Raw genomic sequence first — 17,437 nt, 5'->3', positions numbered from 1 at the left:
ACTACTTCATACAATACATCATTGTATTAATTTAATACAGCTGATAATTAAACACATTAAAAAAGAAGACAATTAAAATACTATTAAATACAGTAATCTCAAACCCACCCATCCTAAAAACCAAGTTGGGTATACTGTTTCCTAATATAAAATCCTTTTCTGATGTAACTTATCATGGCATAGCAGATTTACGGGTCATTAAAGTTAGTTAAAAAACTATATATGTTGAGAACGGAGGGGGCGAGGAACCGTCCTCTAGGGATTTTATAAAGTGAACAAAAAAAGTGCAGGGTGCTGTGTCTAGAAAAATTGTCACACGGATACAAGGACCGATCATCTGCCCATCCTCTTTGCACTAGAAATGCGGCCAAGATATGTACTATACTAAGTCACGCCCTTGTTAGATAAAAGCTATATTGCGGACTATCTATACAGGTAAGCTAAAACTGCATCTCCTGGATAAATATCTCAATTTCCACATTAACCAAGGAGGGGGACAGGAGGTATTTACATCCACGCTTTGCTGGGCCTGTTCATAATAAGCTGACTTAATCGGGGCTTTGGTTGATTGAGGGAATAGAGTTGGTTCTTTATAAAGCTCCAAACATTCTAAGCCCTTCCGGCCGTGATGTATATATCTGAGCCATGAGATACTTTCAGCTTTATACAGGGCTAAAAGGTCCTGAAGGATAAGTCTGAAAAATTCTAGTTCAGGTGTTATCCAATTTTTAGCCGCAAAAGAGCCAAGCCACCCCGTTTATATTTCTGTATGTTAACTAAGTGATACACGTTTGCTTGTGGTATATTAGAAACAAGGGGGATTGGTGTGACTCATTTTAAACATACTACATGGCGATGCGTTAAATCAGTTACTAACGACAAAGAACTTGGTGTCTCCTAGTGAACTAAATCAACAAAGAGTGGCTTGATTACATTAGAAAATTCCACGTAATCAGCCTGCAGGAGACATGGGCCCTGGAGAACAACTTTCATTTGCAGGGGTATAAGTGTTTCTTTGTACCCGCGCAAAAATCAAGATCAGGGAGAACCATGGGAGGAATATCCATTTACATAGATTTAGACGTCCCGGGCAGTTGGTCTTCCCCAGGTTGGAATTCCCATGGAATTCAGGCAGTTCGGTTCTCCGGGAAGGGGCTAAGATTCATTATTTTTAATATCTATAACAACGAGATAGCGGGAGACCATACCTCACTTGTAGCTGAACTGGATCATAGGCTGGGTCAGGAAACAACAGTCCAGAAAAAGGGGCAGTCATATGCGCTGCTGGTCATGGGAGACTTTAATTGCCACCTTTGTCTGGCATTGGTCCCAACAAACACTGACTGGTCCCAATGCCCCAGGGAGAAGGGGCCGCACTTTTCCCATACCCCGATAGGGTTAGCTTTTAGTATGCTCCGGCTCAAGTATGATCTTGAACATACTATTAACATGATAGGCACACAGAAGGATGGAACATTCCCACCCACATTCAAGGGTAGAGGATGCTCATCCGTCATCGACTACATCCTGGTCTCAAGATCCCTGCTAAATAAGACAATTACTGTAGGGATTGAATGGAGCAGTTTTAGCGACCACAACCCACTTGTTTTGGAGCTGTTGTATAGGGTGGGTTCAAAAAGGAGAGACCATCGCACAATCACGAAGAGGGTAACAGATCAAGGCAGGAGACTAAAGTGGTCCAAAATAGATGGGGAAATGTTTTATAAGGCCCTGGTGGACGCTGGCAAAACTGCCATTAATGATTGTTTAGACATAGAAGTCCACGGACCAAGGCTACTGGAAGCATTCGATCAGATTGCAAATCTGATTGATGGCCTACTTAAAACTAGTGCGCCCTCAAGGAACCACGGTAACCCTCGATGGTTCGATAAAGATTGCTCCAAAGCACTGAGGGAGCTCAAAAGCTGCCTTAAATTTAAACCAAGGGACCCCCAAAAAATCAAGGCGTTCAGGGAGAAATATAAGAAAGAGACCAAGAGGAGGAAACTCGCTCTGCAGGCAGAAGCGTGGGCAGACCTAAGAGAAGCAGGGGAAAGAAAGGATTTAGCGGGTTTCTGGAGAATCATCAACAAACCCACTTTCCAGGAAAACGATACCCCGGAGATAGGGTTTAATATTCTTCCAGAACAGTGGGTCACTCACTATAGGGGTCTGTATAATCATGAGCCCGGTACCCCCGTAGAGTCACCTGAATTTGCAACCCAGGTATCAACGGTTGTATTTACTATCAAGGAGATTACTGCTGGGATAGAGGGTCGGACCAAAAACAAAGCCCCGGGCCCTGACGGAATCCCCCCCGACCTGCTTCTGAGCAGCATAGAACTCTGGGCCCCTTTAATGACTAGGGTCATAAACACTGCCATTACCTGTGGTCTGCCACTGTCCTGGTCCAAAGCTATAATTGTGCCGATTTTTAAGAAGGGCAATAGGGACGATCCCAAGTGCTATCGCCCTATCTCCCTGATTGATGTATCGGCTAAACTCCTGGGTAGGGCGATCCTCAATAGACTGTCCGAGTGGACCGAAGAAAACAACATCTTCTCGGGCACCCAATATGGTTTTAGGACAGGGAGGTCCACTAGTGATCAATGCCTGAACCTTTATATGCTGACTGCCAAATATACCATGGCCAGTGATGAATCGATCTATATGGGATTCATGGATTTGGCAGCGGCATTCGATCACGTCAACAGGGAGAAACTATGGAACATGATGTCCAGTATGGGGATAGAGAGTGGCCTAATTAACATTCTTAGGGAACTGCATAGTGACACCACGGCTAGGGTTCGATTTAACAGGGAGGGGGGTCTGACCGACTCTTTTCCCTGCATGAGTGGAGTCCGGCAAGGCTGCATTCTTGCCCCTTTTTTGTTCTCCCTTTACATTAACAATTTGGAACAGCATCTGTTAGGTTTAAAGGCAGATTGCCCAAGGGTGGGGTCGCGTCATATTCCTGTTCTGCTTTACGCAGATGACGCGGTCCTGATTGCACGCACACCCAGGAGCTTACAAATCTTGATCGACGGATTTGTAAAGTTTATGGGGGCCCTAGATCTCTCGGTCAACCTGGGCAAATCCTACGTGCTCCTGGCTGGTAAAAAAAACCTCTTCTAAATTTACTTACACAATAGGAAGCCACATAGTAGAAGAGGTTAAAACGTTCCCTTACCTAGGTGTAACCTTTGATGGGGCCTTACAGTTTAACTCCCTGGTGGAGGAGCGTTGTAGTAAAATGATTGCTTCCAACGAGGCAATAGCAAGCTACGGCAGGAGGTTAGGTAGATGGATCCCTGAACAGGTGATGAACCTGTACAGCTCCGTATCATGCTCCAAAGTAATCTATTGGGCAGAAGTATGGGGCTTTGTTAATATTACAAGAATCCAACGGGAAGAAAACAAATATCTAAAATCCATCCTGAGGGTACCCTCAAGTACTGCTGGCTCTATAGCACACAGGGAATTAGGGAGGCCATACCTAGATGATCTGGTAAAACTCAGGCCAATTGTGGCCTGGTTAAAAATCTGGGTTAATCCTGATGCGTCTCTAAGCAGAGAAATTTTATCGGATTGTTTAGAGAGGGACAAATGTATGCGTATTCCCTGGCTCAATTATGTAAAGAATGCCCTAGAGGAAATAGGCTTTGGGAATCTCTTCACTAACCCTGCAACAAATTGTAGCCCAGCACAAGATGCAAGTAAGGAAAACTTTCCTAGAGCTGAAAAGTCAACGCAGAGCTGAGGCTGAAGGGCTTAAAAAGACAGTGAGGGCCCACAACCTGGTGAAGAGCGTTGAGGGAATGGAGCCATATTTGTACCTTATGCATAACGCACAGGACAGATTCTTGATGTGTCGTTTTAGACTGAACCTACTCCCTTTTTTGTTGGCATCACCAGCAGGATTTGCAACATCAATTGAACAGAAGGGATCCTGCGGCTGCGACAATAGGTCTCCGCAGGACTCCCTTCACTTTGTTTTACTCTGTCCTTTTTTTACAATGCCCAGGCGCAGATTTCTTGTAAATGTTTTAAAAAAAGGAGGTCGGCGGAGCCGGGAGCTTATGCGGCCATCTTGGTTCGCGGCGTAGCTCCTCCTCGCTGCACAAAAAATTGTTGAATGTAATTTTTTTATTGTACCTCATGGATTAATTTGTTCTGATTGTACATTTGTACATAACTTTTTTAATTAATTTTTTGAACGTCATTTATTACTTTGTGTATTTTATTTATCAATCTGTACTTCTTCATTTGTATTTTAATGGCTATTCTTCGCTGAATTAGCATGACTGAATGAGAATAAATGAAACTCTAAAATGACCTACATCTTGTTCAAGATGAGTGCCAATCGGCTACAAACTGGAATAGTCAGGGGAAATATTCCTTGTCCATCCATTATGTGAAGAACTGAAATAAAACAAATTGTGTCAACAATATGTTCAGCTCTACTCCCTCTGATAACCTATTTCAAGAAAGTAGTGATGTGGCTCACTTAGTGCCAAAGTTGACTTAGAATATAACAGTTTTAGTCTCTATAAATATAAAGCTGAAAGGGACATGACAGTTATGAATGTCAAAAGGGCGCATGTGCTTAATTAAGCTACCATGACTAGCCAGGGCTCTAACACAGTAACATCCTAATTTGGCTTTATTAGGGCCATTTTCTTCCAAAAGTATTTAATACACTCAAAGGTGTCCACAATACCGACCGTTCACCACCGTACAGCACAATCCTTGCACACTTCAGGCAAAAACTGGGCAATGACATACACCAAGGAGCAATTGAATCAATTCTTAATGCATAGCACTACCATTACCACAGGAATAACCAACAATTCCCCAATAGATGACAAGCAATATCAAGCAACGTTTTCGGAAAAAATTAGTCGATGCAGGCATAAGATTAATCAACACTACAATAAAGATGAAATCCTGACATCTCTTGAGTCTAGAGCATGACTAAATATACGTGTATTTGTAAAGTGCACGTTTTCCCAATGGTATCTTGGCGCTGAATAACATATGTTTGTTACCCAACCCAATGGTACTCCTTCTATCAACCTCAGAAGGAGGAAGGGCAGAGTGGCACCGCCGGGATTTGAACCTGTGATCATGAGGTCGAACACAGGCCCCTACAGTGGAAGCATTAGTCCACAAGGCCAACAGACCTGGCTCTGGCTTGCAGCTATGCTATTGATGTACAGAGACGTTAAAGATCATGCATTCCAATAGGCAAATACACATGGACACAGCTGGCTGAAATGCAGCGATTTGTGATTTTTGTGCAGGTCACTAACCAGGAAAAAGAAAAATAATGGTTCAGTTGCAAGAAAAATGGGTAACTGTCTGTGGACTACATTTGGGAACAGAGGAATGGAAAAAATCCTAATCTACGGCTGAAGGGTTCAGAAGATGCTAGCATTAAATGTACCTCTTGTATTATACTACACTTAACATAACAGTACCCAATTAAGAAGTAAAAGGTCTATGCATCACATTTATCTGATCAATGTATTGGAGACGATGCAGTAATGCACGCACACACACACACCTAAATATAACCTTTTTGAGTATTCTTCTGTATAGAACATTTGTTTGTAGGTTTTCAACAAAACAGTCTCAATATTCCAAATGTGTTTGCTCAGAATGGCCAAAGACACACATATGATGGACGGAATGCAGAGCAAATCAAACATTCACTCCCAGTAAATAGATCTGTGTTAAATCCATTGTTCTTCTGCTCACCAGGCCACCCCAGTTTAGACCCAGTCATATGCAAAATCAGTCTTGACCCTGTGCCTCCTGGGAACAGTCCAGACCGAACTGCCAAGCAAGGTCCTCCCTGGACAGGAAACAAGCATCCTGGGACCGGTGTCAGGGCATCACCCCTCATAAGCCAGGATAGCTTGAATCCAGTGGTACAGTGAGCCCGGGACCCACATCTGGGCATACCTGGCACACTTAGGGAGAGAAAGCAAAAGACACACAGATGATGGACGGAATGCAGAGCAAATCAAAAATTCACCCACAGTCAATAGATCTGCATTAAATCCATTGTTCTTTTGCTCACCATGCCACCCCAGTTTAGACCCGGCCATATGCAAACCAGTCTTGGCCCTGTGCCTCATTGGAACAGTCCAGACTGAAATGCCAAGCAAGGTCCTCCGTGGACCGGAAACAAGCATCCTGGGACCAGTTTCGAGACATCACCCCTCATCAGCAAGGCTAGCTTGAATCCAATGAGACAGTGAGCCCGGGACCCACATCTAGGGATACCCAGCGCACTTAGGGCGAGACGGCAATCCTGGCTGATGAAAAACCAGTCCTAGGATGCTTGTTTCCGGTCCTCGGGGGACCTGGGTCAAGACTGATTTGCATATGGCTAGGTCTAAACTGGGGTGGCATGGTGAGCAAAAGAATGATCGACTTAACCCAGATCTCTTGACTAAGTGTGAATGTTTTGATTTGTTCTCCATTCCGTCCATCAATTGTGTATCTTTTGCTTTCTTGCTCTTAGTGTTCCGGGTATGCCCAGACGTGGGTCCTGGGCTCACTGTGCCACTGGATTCAAGCTATCCTGACTGATGAGGGGTGAAACCCTGAAACCGGTCCTAGGATGCTAGTTTCCAGTCCTGGGAGGACCTGGCTTGGCAGTTCGGGCTGGAGTGTTCCCATGAGGCACAGGGTCAAGACTGGTTTGCATATGGCCAGGTCTAAACTGGGGTGGCATGGTGAACACACAAATTATGGATTTAACCCTGATCTTTTGACTGGGGTAGAATGTTTTGATTTGTTCTTCTGTCCTTCCACCAATTGTGTGTCATTTGCTTTCTCGCTCTAAGTGTGCTGGGTATGCCCAGACCTGTGTACCGGGCTCACTGTGCCACTGGATTCAAGCTATCCTGGCTGATGATGGGAGAAACCCCTGAATTGGTCCTAGGATGCTGGTTTCCGGTCCTGTGAGGACCTGGCTTAGCAGTTTGGGCTGGACTGTTCCCATGAGGCACAGAGTCAAGACTGGTTTGCATATGGACAGGTTTAAACTGGGGTGGAATTGTGAACAAAAGAATGATGGATTTTACCCAGAATTCTTGACTGGGGTGAATGTTTTGATTTGTCCTGCTTCCATCCAACAATTTTGTGTCTTTTGCTTTCTTGCTCAGAATGGCCAGCCTTGCTCCTGTTGGTTCTGACACAAGCCATGGACAGATTTAAGGTATAGTAGCCTTGAAAAGTCTGCTGGCTCTGGTATCAGCCACTAGACTATTCCTGAGAACTGGAAACTGGTTATCAAATGATAAATTAGAAAAGGTAGAAGGACCCGAGGACCTGACAGAAATTATACCGCAGAAGTAGTATATTGGGGTATATCATGGGATAAATAAAGATGTAATTACATTTTGGCACAATTCTTTTGTAAAACAGTTTACTAAATTAAAAAGGTAATAATAATGTTTTCAGACGACTAATGTCCCAAACAGGTAACTGAAAAATAATGAATGCGGAACATTCTTGCCAGTGGAAAATGAGTACAAAGGTATTAGAGATACATCAACCTGGAAGAAGAAGACTAAGCAACGGGTTAAGGAACACTTAAATATTTGCAAACCTTAATGATCTTTTATATGTAAAAACAACCTCAAAAATAAAAACTCTAAAATTATGTTGCATAAAATTAATTAAGTAATATTAAATAAAAAGTCAATATTGAGAATGAACTGCAGCTGCGTGGAAGGCTCATATGCATGATTTAGGTGTGGTACCCTGCTTAATAACCATTATCCAGCAACAGCACAATGTGGGTGTAAAACAAAAATCAAAAATTGGGGCCGGCAGAAGCAAGTGTGTTTAGGTAAACATTTATAAAGGCTATTTTAAATATTTTCTTTTGTTAAATTATGCTATATCGTACGACAATACTTTGAAACTCAACACACACCATCCCTCTCACTTACCAAGAAACTGTAGAAGAATTCATGCACGAAGAGGCCCAAAGAGCAGACGACGACATACACCACATGATATAAAAATGCCATGTCCATGACCATTGCCCTATAACCGCGCGTGAACGTCCCACGGTTTCCAACGAAGCTCACCAGAAACACTATTTTGTTGCAGAGCTGCAGAGAAATAAAACAGAGCGTCAGACCACCATCCTACTATAATTAGGAAGGTTTTTGAAATAGCATCAACATTATTCACATTGTTCACCCCTGCTGTCTCCCACCTCAACTTTGTCAGCAGGAGGCATTGGCTTGGTGTGAAGAAAGCAATCAATGCACGGTCAGGCATCCATTAATTGGCTTAAACCCAATGCCATGTCAAAACTGCTCGTTTCTGCTCAAATACATTGGAGGTCTAAAGGCTAAGCTCAAACAATGCTTAAATACCCTCTCACAAATCCGTTTGGACTTGCTTAAGCTCAATAGCTTTGAAGTGCCAATCTCTACTCTTCAAATGTTTTTAAGTGTTGAGGCACCAGTTGGACATGGTTATTGGTGTCTAGCTTTGTCACTTGGTTTGGTCCGTATTTTCATCTAGGCCTCAGAATTTCTGTTGTGTTTTCCTAGGTAAATTACACAAAACACAATGCCGAAATGCTGCTATTAGAATAATTAAAAAACAATTCCCAATTTGAATTTCCACAAGGCAATGTACATGTTGGTATCAATTTATGTTTCACCACCTTTTCGCCATCCCACTGCATGTCACATTTTCATCGATTGAGAATCATGAATTGGGAGGCCGGGGAATGTAAAATTGAAAGCACAACTAGATGATGCAAGGGTTCTTAAGCCTTACATATATACACTTACATCAAAAGACAAAGTACTATTGAATTTACAAATGGCAATTGCCTTGATACCGAATAATACATTGTTATGTTATTCTAAATGTATTTATAAAGTGCACGTTTACTATAATTCCTAGATGCCATATTGAGCATAGCACTCAGTGAAATCCAGGTCCTAGGAGGGGAAGAAGGGTTTGAGAGTAAAAAGTTAAGCTAAAGTCTACTGGAATTTAATGAGACAAGATTTGGTCTGTGGGGAGAATTCCAGCCTGGGTGCCGGCTAGCAAGTCTAAATTTATGGACATGGAGGGATCAATACTCTGAATATGGAGTCTGGCCCGCATGGTTCATGAGAGGCCTGGCTCTCTCCATCAATATTTCAACATCCTTTGCGATGGTGACAAGTGTTAAACTTTCGAAACCGAAAATTCAGTTCTGCATAAATTCTAAGACACCCAAGTCCGTTCTTTTACATATCTGGGTATTTTATTTGACGATAGGACATCCTGGGGCACTTCTCTTCTCTTGAAAAGAGATACACTAGCCATATTATGTGGAGCGGTTCTGGATTTTAGCTTAAGGGTGGGTAGGAAACCCATAAAAGCTTGGATCCATATTTACAAAGCTAAGTACGTTTCCGCAGCATGTTATGGCAGTGACATCTGGGGATGCCGTGACTGAAGCACCATTCAGCTGGAAGAAAACACGTTTGCTAGGCAGTTGTTGGGGGTCCCTCGAAGGAACTTGATCTTATATATATCTCTGACAACATTAAACTCAGGCCCCTACTAAGCTGGCTCTCGATCTGGTATAAAGAGTAAGCAAATGTTAACAGGCAAATAATTAGAGATTGCCTATCGTAGGACAACTGGAGAGTGATCCCCTGGCTGAGATATATTAAGTCTTAACTTGCAGGTTTGGGTCGTCCCAACCTATTCATGCATGCCGAAGAAATTGTTATGGCGGATTATTTGTGGGTAAAGCAGATTTTTTTATTGAGCTGTTCTGTTGCCAGAGAAAAGCATGACATGCAGAAACAAGCTGTTTGGGCTCACTGCTTGATGAAGATCGTTAATTCCATCAAACCATACCTGACCTGGGGTAACAATGTATAGCATGATTTAGTCCCAGTTAAGGCTGAACTCATTTCTCCCTTTAATCAGCTTCTTCAAAGGTTGGGCTGCTGTGGGCACCTTAGGCCCAGTGAGTGTGGTAAAAGCCTTGGCTCAGACCATTACGCATGTTGCAATGATTTGCACTTTATATACCCGCCCTAAGAAAAAGCTCCTAGTATCTATCTTAAGAGCTAATTTTAAGCAAGTAAAACCAGCAATACTCTTTCTCATCAGGCTGGGGGAGACTCGTGTAAATATGGGTCATTTTTAGTAGTGATGGTCAAACCCTAGTAGCCTGGCCATAAATTCTGATACACTGACCTACTTAATTACTGAACATGTAGTGACTGAATATGTAATACAATTTTATGTACCATGCACTGTGTATCATGTATTTAAATTGTAATGTGATTCTAATTGGCTTTTAATGGTTTTATTGTAATTTTGTACTGCTTTTATGCATCTTTTATGGTTATATTTATTTTAACTAATAAAGAATGTACTACTGTCTGTGTGCTGCCTAAATACTTTACACATTGTCTCTGAGTTAAGCTTGACTCGTTTTGATTAACCCTGGGCGTAGTTTGCGAATCTATGCGAAGTCATTACGCGAGCTACGCGTAGCACTACGCGAACTGCGTAGTAGCCTGTTCGCACTGTGCAAGATGCCATTTTCAATGACTGCACAGTGTGGACAAGCATCCGGCACTGTGCAATCATTGAAAACTGCATCTTGCATAGTGCGAGCTGTAGTTTTCTGCCGCTTGAGTAGATTTTTACCCGAGCGGCAGCTTTCTCAACACGGACTCGTAGTTTCTCATCGCGAGCGGTCGCGAGCATACGCGACCACTCACAATGAGAAACCTGACCTCCCTGTATTGAGAATCGCTCCAGAGTTTTTTTTTCCACGCTCGCGATCGGCAACTTGATGTTGCTGATCGCGAACGAGGAAAAAGTCTCACTGGGATGTCATTTTGCTTGCTCGAAGTCAGCAACTTGACGTTGAGGACCACAAGCAAGCAAAAAATGACTGCTGCGCTACGTGTGTTTGCACTGTGCTACGTGCAGTTCGCGTAGGGCGAAGTAGCGCAAACTACGCGAGCGTAGCGTAGTGCTTTGCCCAGGGTTACTTTTGAGACAAGCTACCAGAGAGTTAAACACAGGTTAATTATTTACTTTTTGTGGTTCACCCTGACAGGGACTGTGATTGCTGTTTAAGAAAGGTTCACATCGCCCTCAACCAAAAACCCAGCTGCCTACAACCCAGTAATCAGGCAGACTGCTGCAAGAGATACCAGTTGAAGGCTTTTCAACAACTGAAGTTACAAAGCAAATAGTATTGCCAGAGTCCAGCCAAAACTGAATCACTGTGATCAAGCTGAAAGCTGAAAATGAAACTGAGTTTCAACATGGGGAATGTTCCTTTTCAACATTTTCAGTTTGAGAGAACAGACATTTGCCACCTACCACTCCACTTGGAATATAAATTCCAAGTTTTATAATAGATGTTGACAGACGGGTGGCTGCCTCAATTACCATAGCTACAGATGCCTCCGTCCATATTATGCAAGGAGCACTCTACTTTATTTCAGATTTAAACCAAGAAAGTCCCACAAACAGTTAGGGACAGGTATTCTGTTATTGAAGAAAGACCCTTCAATATTGGGTCTGAAGTGGTAGACCATGAGGGAAATATGAGCGACCCCTGAACAAATGGGTTATTTAAAGAATAGCACCAGCAGGTGTGTCCTAACTCCAGAGCGCTTAAATAATGCTTTAGATATCCATTCTCTAGTGGCCTGAAAATACCAATTATTTTGGTATTATTTCCATGTAAGTAAGCAAAAGTCATGAGTTTGTATCTGTGCAAAAGAGGGCTTGGTGTAAACATTACTTGTAAAGGGAGCACAGTGTAATACAAAAACCTTGACTTTGCGAGTGGGTTGAGACTTGTTTTACACTGGTAGCAATCAGTTACATCCACCATAATCTACTAGAATAATGATTTATGCAGTATTAAAGGCCTAAAGGAGGTTTGGGTAGAAGGGTGTAGCCAAATATCTTTCATATGTGAATGCCTTGGCATCAAACAGATTAGTTTTGTTCTGTTGTAAATTGAAGGAAATCCTCACTGACTAGAATTGATGTTTTCCCTTTAATATAATCTAATTGAGGTTGCGCCATTGGAAATTTTAAAGGATTCTTGAGATTTTCTGTGCACATAGCTACATACAGACAGTTTCCGAGAACTCCAGATGGGTTTAGAGGGAGAAGAAAATGCCTTGCACCCAGCAGACAACAAAGAGAGCGGTTCCATTACAGTCAAGAGATGTTCTCCAGATATTAGATACATAATACCATTTTAATAGCAGCCTACATATCTTTTGGCAGATCTCCCCTGCCCTGCACCCAGTATCCATACCTGCAGTGTATGCAGGGTTAGCAACAAGCCACATCCTGCAGGAACTCACCAGGAGCTTCAGTCATACCACCACACAGGTGCTTTTAGGACTCACAAGGCATGACCACATGCGTGATACCTGGAAGACATAGTCTACGTCTTGGCCTTTAGTAATACTGTGTTCCAAGTACTCATACTCTCAGAAACTGCAGGGCATGACTTCTGCCCTAAACTCTGTGTACGAGGCACAAGGTATAGCCTAACACCAATTCCTGCACCAGTAATTCTGCCCTCTTTTGTTAAGGCATGCAGATCTTAAAGGTGCAAGGTTTATGCACTGCAGCAATGCCCCTAGAGGGCTAGGCATGACAAATGGCTATGTCTGTGTCCACTGTACAATATGAAATTAGGTCTGAAGAACCATGTAGGTAAACTACGTCTAACAGGGTTTGTATACAATCTGCCGATTTCTTCTGACTGCATCTTTGAATATACTGGTTAAAATGTTACTTTTTGTTTTCAGAATAGGGCATTTTAATACCTCTTGAGTCTGATCTTGTCCCCCTTTTGAGAAGTTGGTTGCTGGCAGATTCCCAGAATTACTCTTTACCTTGATATGGTGAACCTGCCTTGCCGTGTCTTGTACTTTTTTCTATGCAGCATCTGCTTTGAAGAACCTGTGATTCATTTTGCCATCGTGCATTAGATCCAGTTGCAAGGTGTTCCCTCGAGCAGACTTACAGAGAAAGATGATCGCATTGCTGCAGCTGTCCAGTGTGGCAGTAGTGGTACCTGCCACCGTGCTGGACAGAATTCAATCAGTCGTCCTTTACTGTAGACCTTGGATATGAACTGAATGTCTGACATGCTGCATTACTGAGTCAGTCTTGTGAGACAGCTAGAAATAAAGATGGAAGACCCGTCTGTGGAATGCAAACCATGGCACCGTGGAATGCAAGCTCCCCGCTTCTGCTCGTATTCAAATGATGAACATCTCCAACCGCCAAGAGGTGATATGTTCTCGAGCACTCTTCCCTGCTGGCTTTTTATTACAGTCGGGGGCCACATGGCAAGTAGTGCCTCTCTGAGGATCAATCTTGCCCTTTTCTATAATTCAGAAACACAGTGTGAAAAGGGGGGAGAAGAGGAAGTGGAAGAGAGAAGGCATTCTTGAGCTTTCAGTGTCCTATTCAGTGTACTATTATGGCTATTGGGTACAGGCTGCATTAGGCAAAGGAGATAGTGGTAGTGCCCATTGATCCCAAGCAGTTTGTGAAGGGCAGTAATAATGGGGCTCAAGTATATCAATTTTTACCCACTGATGATTTTCGGTGGGGTAGGTGCTGCGTTTGAGGGTTATAACTAACAGATTAGGGGTGCAGCTACATTACAAGATTAAGCTGGCAGTCAATAATTTTAACAGCTAATATTTTACGAGTGGAGGGTAAAGGACTTTCATTAAATTAACGTAAGTTGTATAAAGCAGACATTCGTGGAGCTGGGCTAAAGGAGTCACTGTCTGGAAATGTCCTGGCCCAGTAAGAAAGAGTATGTTGAGTGCATTGAGGGTGTTTGAAATGAAATGAGGTGGGGTGACCAGGAGGACGCTTTTCAGATGTAGAATGAGTTTGTAAATGGTAGATGGACATCCACACCTGGCTTAAGTGAGACTTTTGGCCATGGAGTTTATATTATCATGGAACAAGACTTTCAGGTACAGCAGGATATCATAAGTGTAGCGATGATAGTTGAAGGTGGAATTTCTAATGGTGCACTTGGTCATTCAATGTAGGGTCTAAAAAGAGTGGGAAATAAGGTACAGCCTTGAAAAACCCTTGAGTAAGTGGGTTAAGAAGAGAAAATGTGTATTTGTTTGGAGCAGTTGCTAATAAAGGATGAGAACCACTCGCCATATCTGTTCTTCGACAGTTGGTAGGAGAACGACGTTGCAGACTGTGTTAAAGGTGACTTAGAGGTGAAAGAGAATTAAAAAGGAGGAGTTGTCTTTATCAACTATTTTAAGTGCAAAATTCACAGTTTGGATGAATGCCGTTTTATTGTTTCAGATAACTATAAAGCCTGGTTGGCACTTGATGAGAGGTTATTTGGGTGATACATTTCTACCTTTGAAATTCTACACAACTTTCTAAGGGTTTCCCAAAGACAGAGTTTTGATAAGGGGAAGAAGTTGTTTCTGAGTCTGAACTTACCTTTATTAACAGTGGTGGGATACAGCCCATTTTTAGCCGGTCAGAGGCTTCCCCCATGTCAGGGAGGGGTCGATCAGTTTAGTCAATCAATCAATCAATCAGTCCAGGCATTTATAGAGCGCACTACTTACCCGGAGGGTCTCAAGGCGCTGGGGGGGTGGGGGGGAAGGGGGGTTCCGCTACTGCTCGAGCAGCCAGGTCTTGAGTTTCTTCCTGAAGGAGAGGTGGTCTTGGGTCAGGCGGAGGTCGGTTGGGAGGGTGTTCCAGGTCTTGGCGGCCAGGTAGGAGAAGGACCTTCCTCCTGTTGTCGCCCTTCGGATGCGGGGGACGGCGGCGAGGGCGTGGTTGGTTGATCGGAGGGGGCGTTTGGGAGCGTAGAAGTTGAGGCGGTTGTTGAGGTAGCTCGGGCCTTGGTCGTGTAGGGCTTTGTGTGCGTGGGTGAGGAGACGGAAGGTGATTCTCTTGTTGACGGGGAGCCAGTGCAGGTCTCTCAGATGCCCGGAGATGTGGCTGCGTCGGGGGATGTCGAGGATGAGTCTGGCTGAGGCGTTCTGGATCCGCTGGAGTCTCTTCTGGAGCTTGGCGGTGGTTCCGGCGTAGAGGGCGTTGCCGTAGTCCAGTCGGCTGGTGACGAGGGCCTGGGTGACCGTCTTCCTGGTCTCGGTGGGGATCCACCGGAAGATCTTCTGTAGCATGCGCAGGATGTTGAAACAGGACGCGGAGACGGCGTTGACTTGTCTGGTCATGGAGAGGGAGGAGTCCAGGATGAAACCCAGGTTGCGTGCGTGGTCTGTCGGTTTGGGTGCCGTGCCCAGGGCGGGTGGCCACCAGGAGTCGTCCCAGGCGGAGGGCGAGGAGCCCAGGATGAGGACCTCCATCTTGTCTGAGTTCAGTTTCAGGCGGCTGGTCGTCATCCACTCGGCTACGTCTTTTATCCCTTCGTGGAGGTTGGTTCTGGCGGCGGCGGGGTCGTTGGTCAAGGAGAGGATCAGCTGGGTGTTGTCGGCGTAGGAGATGATGTTGAGGTTGTGTTGGCGTGAGATGGCCACAAGGGGGCTCATGTAGACGTTGAAGAGGGTGGGGCTGAGCGAGGAGCCCTGAGGAACGCCGCAGATGACTTCCGTGGCTGCAGATCTGAACGGTGGTAGGCGGACTCTCTGTGTCCTTCCAGCGAGGAAGGAAATGATCCACTCCAGGGCCTTCTCCTGGATTCCGAAGTTGCTGAGGCGCTGCACTAGGGTGCGGTGGCAAACAGTGTCGAACGCCGCAGAGAGGTCTAGGAGGATGAGGGCCGCTGTTTCACCGTTGTCCAGCAGGGCTCGGATGTCATCGGTGGCAGCGATGAGGGCGGTCTCGGTGCTGTGGTTGGCTCGGAAGCCAGACTGTGAGGGGTCGAGGGATCCATTTGTCTCGAGGAAGGCGGCCAGCTGCTTGTTGACGGTCTTCTCGATGACTTTGGCTGGGAACGGGAGGAGCGAGATGGGGCGGTAATTCTTGAGTTCGGTGGGATCAGCTGTTGGTTTCTTTAGAAGAGCGCTGAGTTCGGCGTGCTTCCAGCTCTCAGGGAAGGTGGCGGTGTTGAAGGAGGTGTTGATTATGCCCTGCAGGTGGGGTGCGATGACAGCGTCGGCCTGGTTGAAGACGTGGTGGGGGCAGGGGTCGGTCGGAGATCCGGAGTGGATAGAGTTCATCGTGCAGATGGTGTCTTCCGTGCTGATCTGGGTCCAGGCGCTGAGGGTGGTGGTGGGGGGCGTTGGTGCGGTCGTTGGGAGCGTTGTTTGTGGGCTGAAGCTGTTGTGTATGTCAGCGATCTTGTTGTGGAAGTAGGAGGCGAGGGAGTTGCAGAGGTCTTGCGACGGGGTGATGTCGTTGTTTCCGGCGTTGGGGTTGGAGAGCTCTTTCACGATGTTGAAGAGTTCCTTGCAGTTGTGCGCGTTGTTGTCCAGCCGGACCTTGAATGCTGTTTTCTTGGCGGCGCGGATCAGTTGATGGTGCTTCCGGGTGGCGTGCTTGAGGGTGGTCATGTTGTCCGGTGTTGGCTCCCTTCTCCAGGCTTTCTCGAGGGCTCGGCAGTTCTTCTTGGAGCTCTTGAGTTCGTCGGTGAACCATGGGGCCTTCTTGCTGCCGGGTCTGCTAGGCGGGGTCCTCAGTGGGGCGAGGTCGTCTGCGCAGTTGCTGATCCACTTCTTGAGGTTGTCGGCGGCCTGGCTGGGGTTCGCTGAGCTGGCGGGAGGGTGCTGGCTCAGGGAGGCGGCGAGCTGGTCTGCTGTGATCTTGTTCCAGTTTCTTCGAGCCACCTGTTACTGGTGGTGGTGGATCGTGGATCTTCTGAAGCTGAAGTGGACACAGCTGTGGTCCGTCCAGTGGAGTTTGGTGGCGTGGCTGAAGACGATGTCCTTGCTGGATGAGAAGACAGCGTCGAGTGTGTGTCCGGCGAGGTGGGTGGGGGTGGTCACCAGCTGCTTGAGTCCGAGGTTGGGGAGGTTGTCAAGCAGGGTGGTGGCGTTGCGGTCGTTGTTGTTCTCCAGGTGGAAGTTGATGTCCCCCAGGAGGATGTAGTCAGCGGAGGGGAGGGCGTGCGGGCTGATGAAGTCGGCGATGTCTTCGCTGAATTGTGTGCGTGGTCCCGGGGGTCGGTAGATGAGGGTGCCTCTGAGGGTGGTTTTGGGGTCCGTGTGGATCTGGAAGTGCAGGTGTTCGGCGGTTGTCAGGGTGTCGTCGGTGTTGGTCGTGATGCGGATGGTGTCCCTGTAGATGATGGCGATGCCTCCTCCACTCTGGTTGCCTCGATCTCTTCGGGTGATCTTGTAGCCCTCTGGGATGGCGATGGCGATGTCGGGCGCTGAGGAGTCGTTCATCCAGGTTTCCGTGAGGAAGGCGACGTCAGGGGCTGTGGTGTCGA

At 45.6% G+C, this 17,437-nt stretch overlaps 1 protein-coding gene across 5 annotated transcripts in view; it reads right to left on the bottom strand.

Annotated features, from left to right (window-relative positions):
• Window positions 1-17,437, bottom strand: part of ITPR2 (inositol 1,4,5-trisphosphate receptor type 2) — a 1,555,333-nt gene that overhangs the window by 211,217 nt on the left and 1,326,679 nt on the right. For all 5 annotated transcript variants that reach the window (XM_086920227.1, XM_086920242.1, XM_086920233.1 and 2 more), the window contains one exon: window positions 7,971-8,135. In XM_086920227.1, the coding sequence (XP_086776353.1) occupies window positions 7,971-8,135 (165 nt within the window). The remainder of the gene's footprint in view (window positions 1-7,970; window positions 8,136-17,437) is intronic.

This window comes from Lissotriton vulgaris, chromosome 1_1 (genome assembly GCF_964263255.1).
Source record: "Lissotriton vulgaris chromosome 1_1, aLisVul1.2, whole genome shotgun sequence".
NCBI classification, from domain to species: domain Eukaryota; kingdom Metazoa; phylum Chordata; class Amphibia; order Caudata; family Salamandridae; genus Lissotriton; species Lissotriton vulgaris.
Note: the sequence above shows the minus strand (reverse complement) of the source record. Positions and strands in the feature narration are given on the sequence as shown.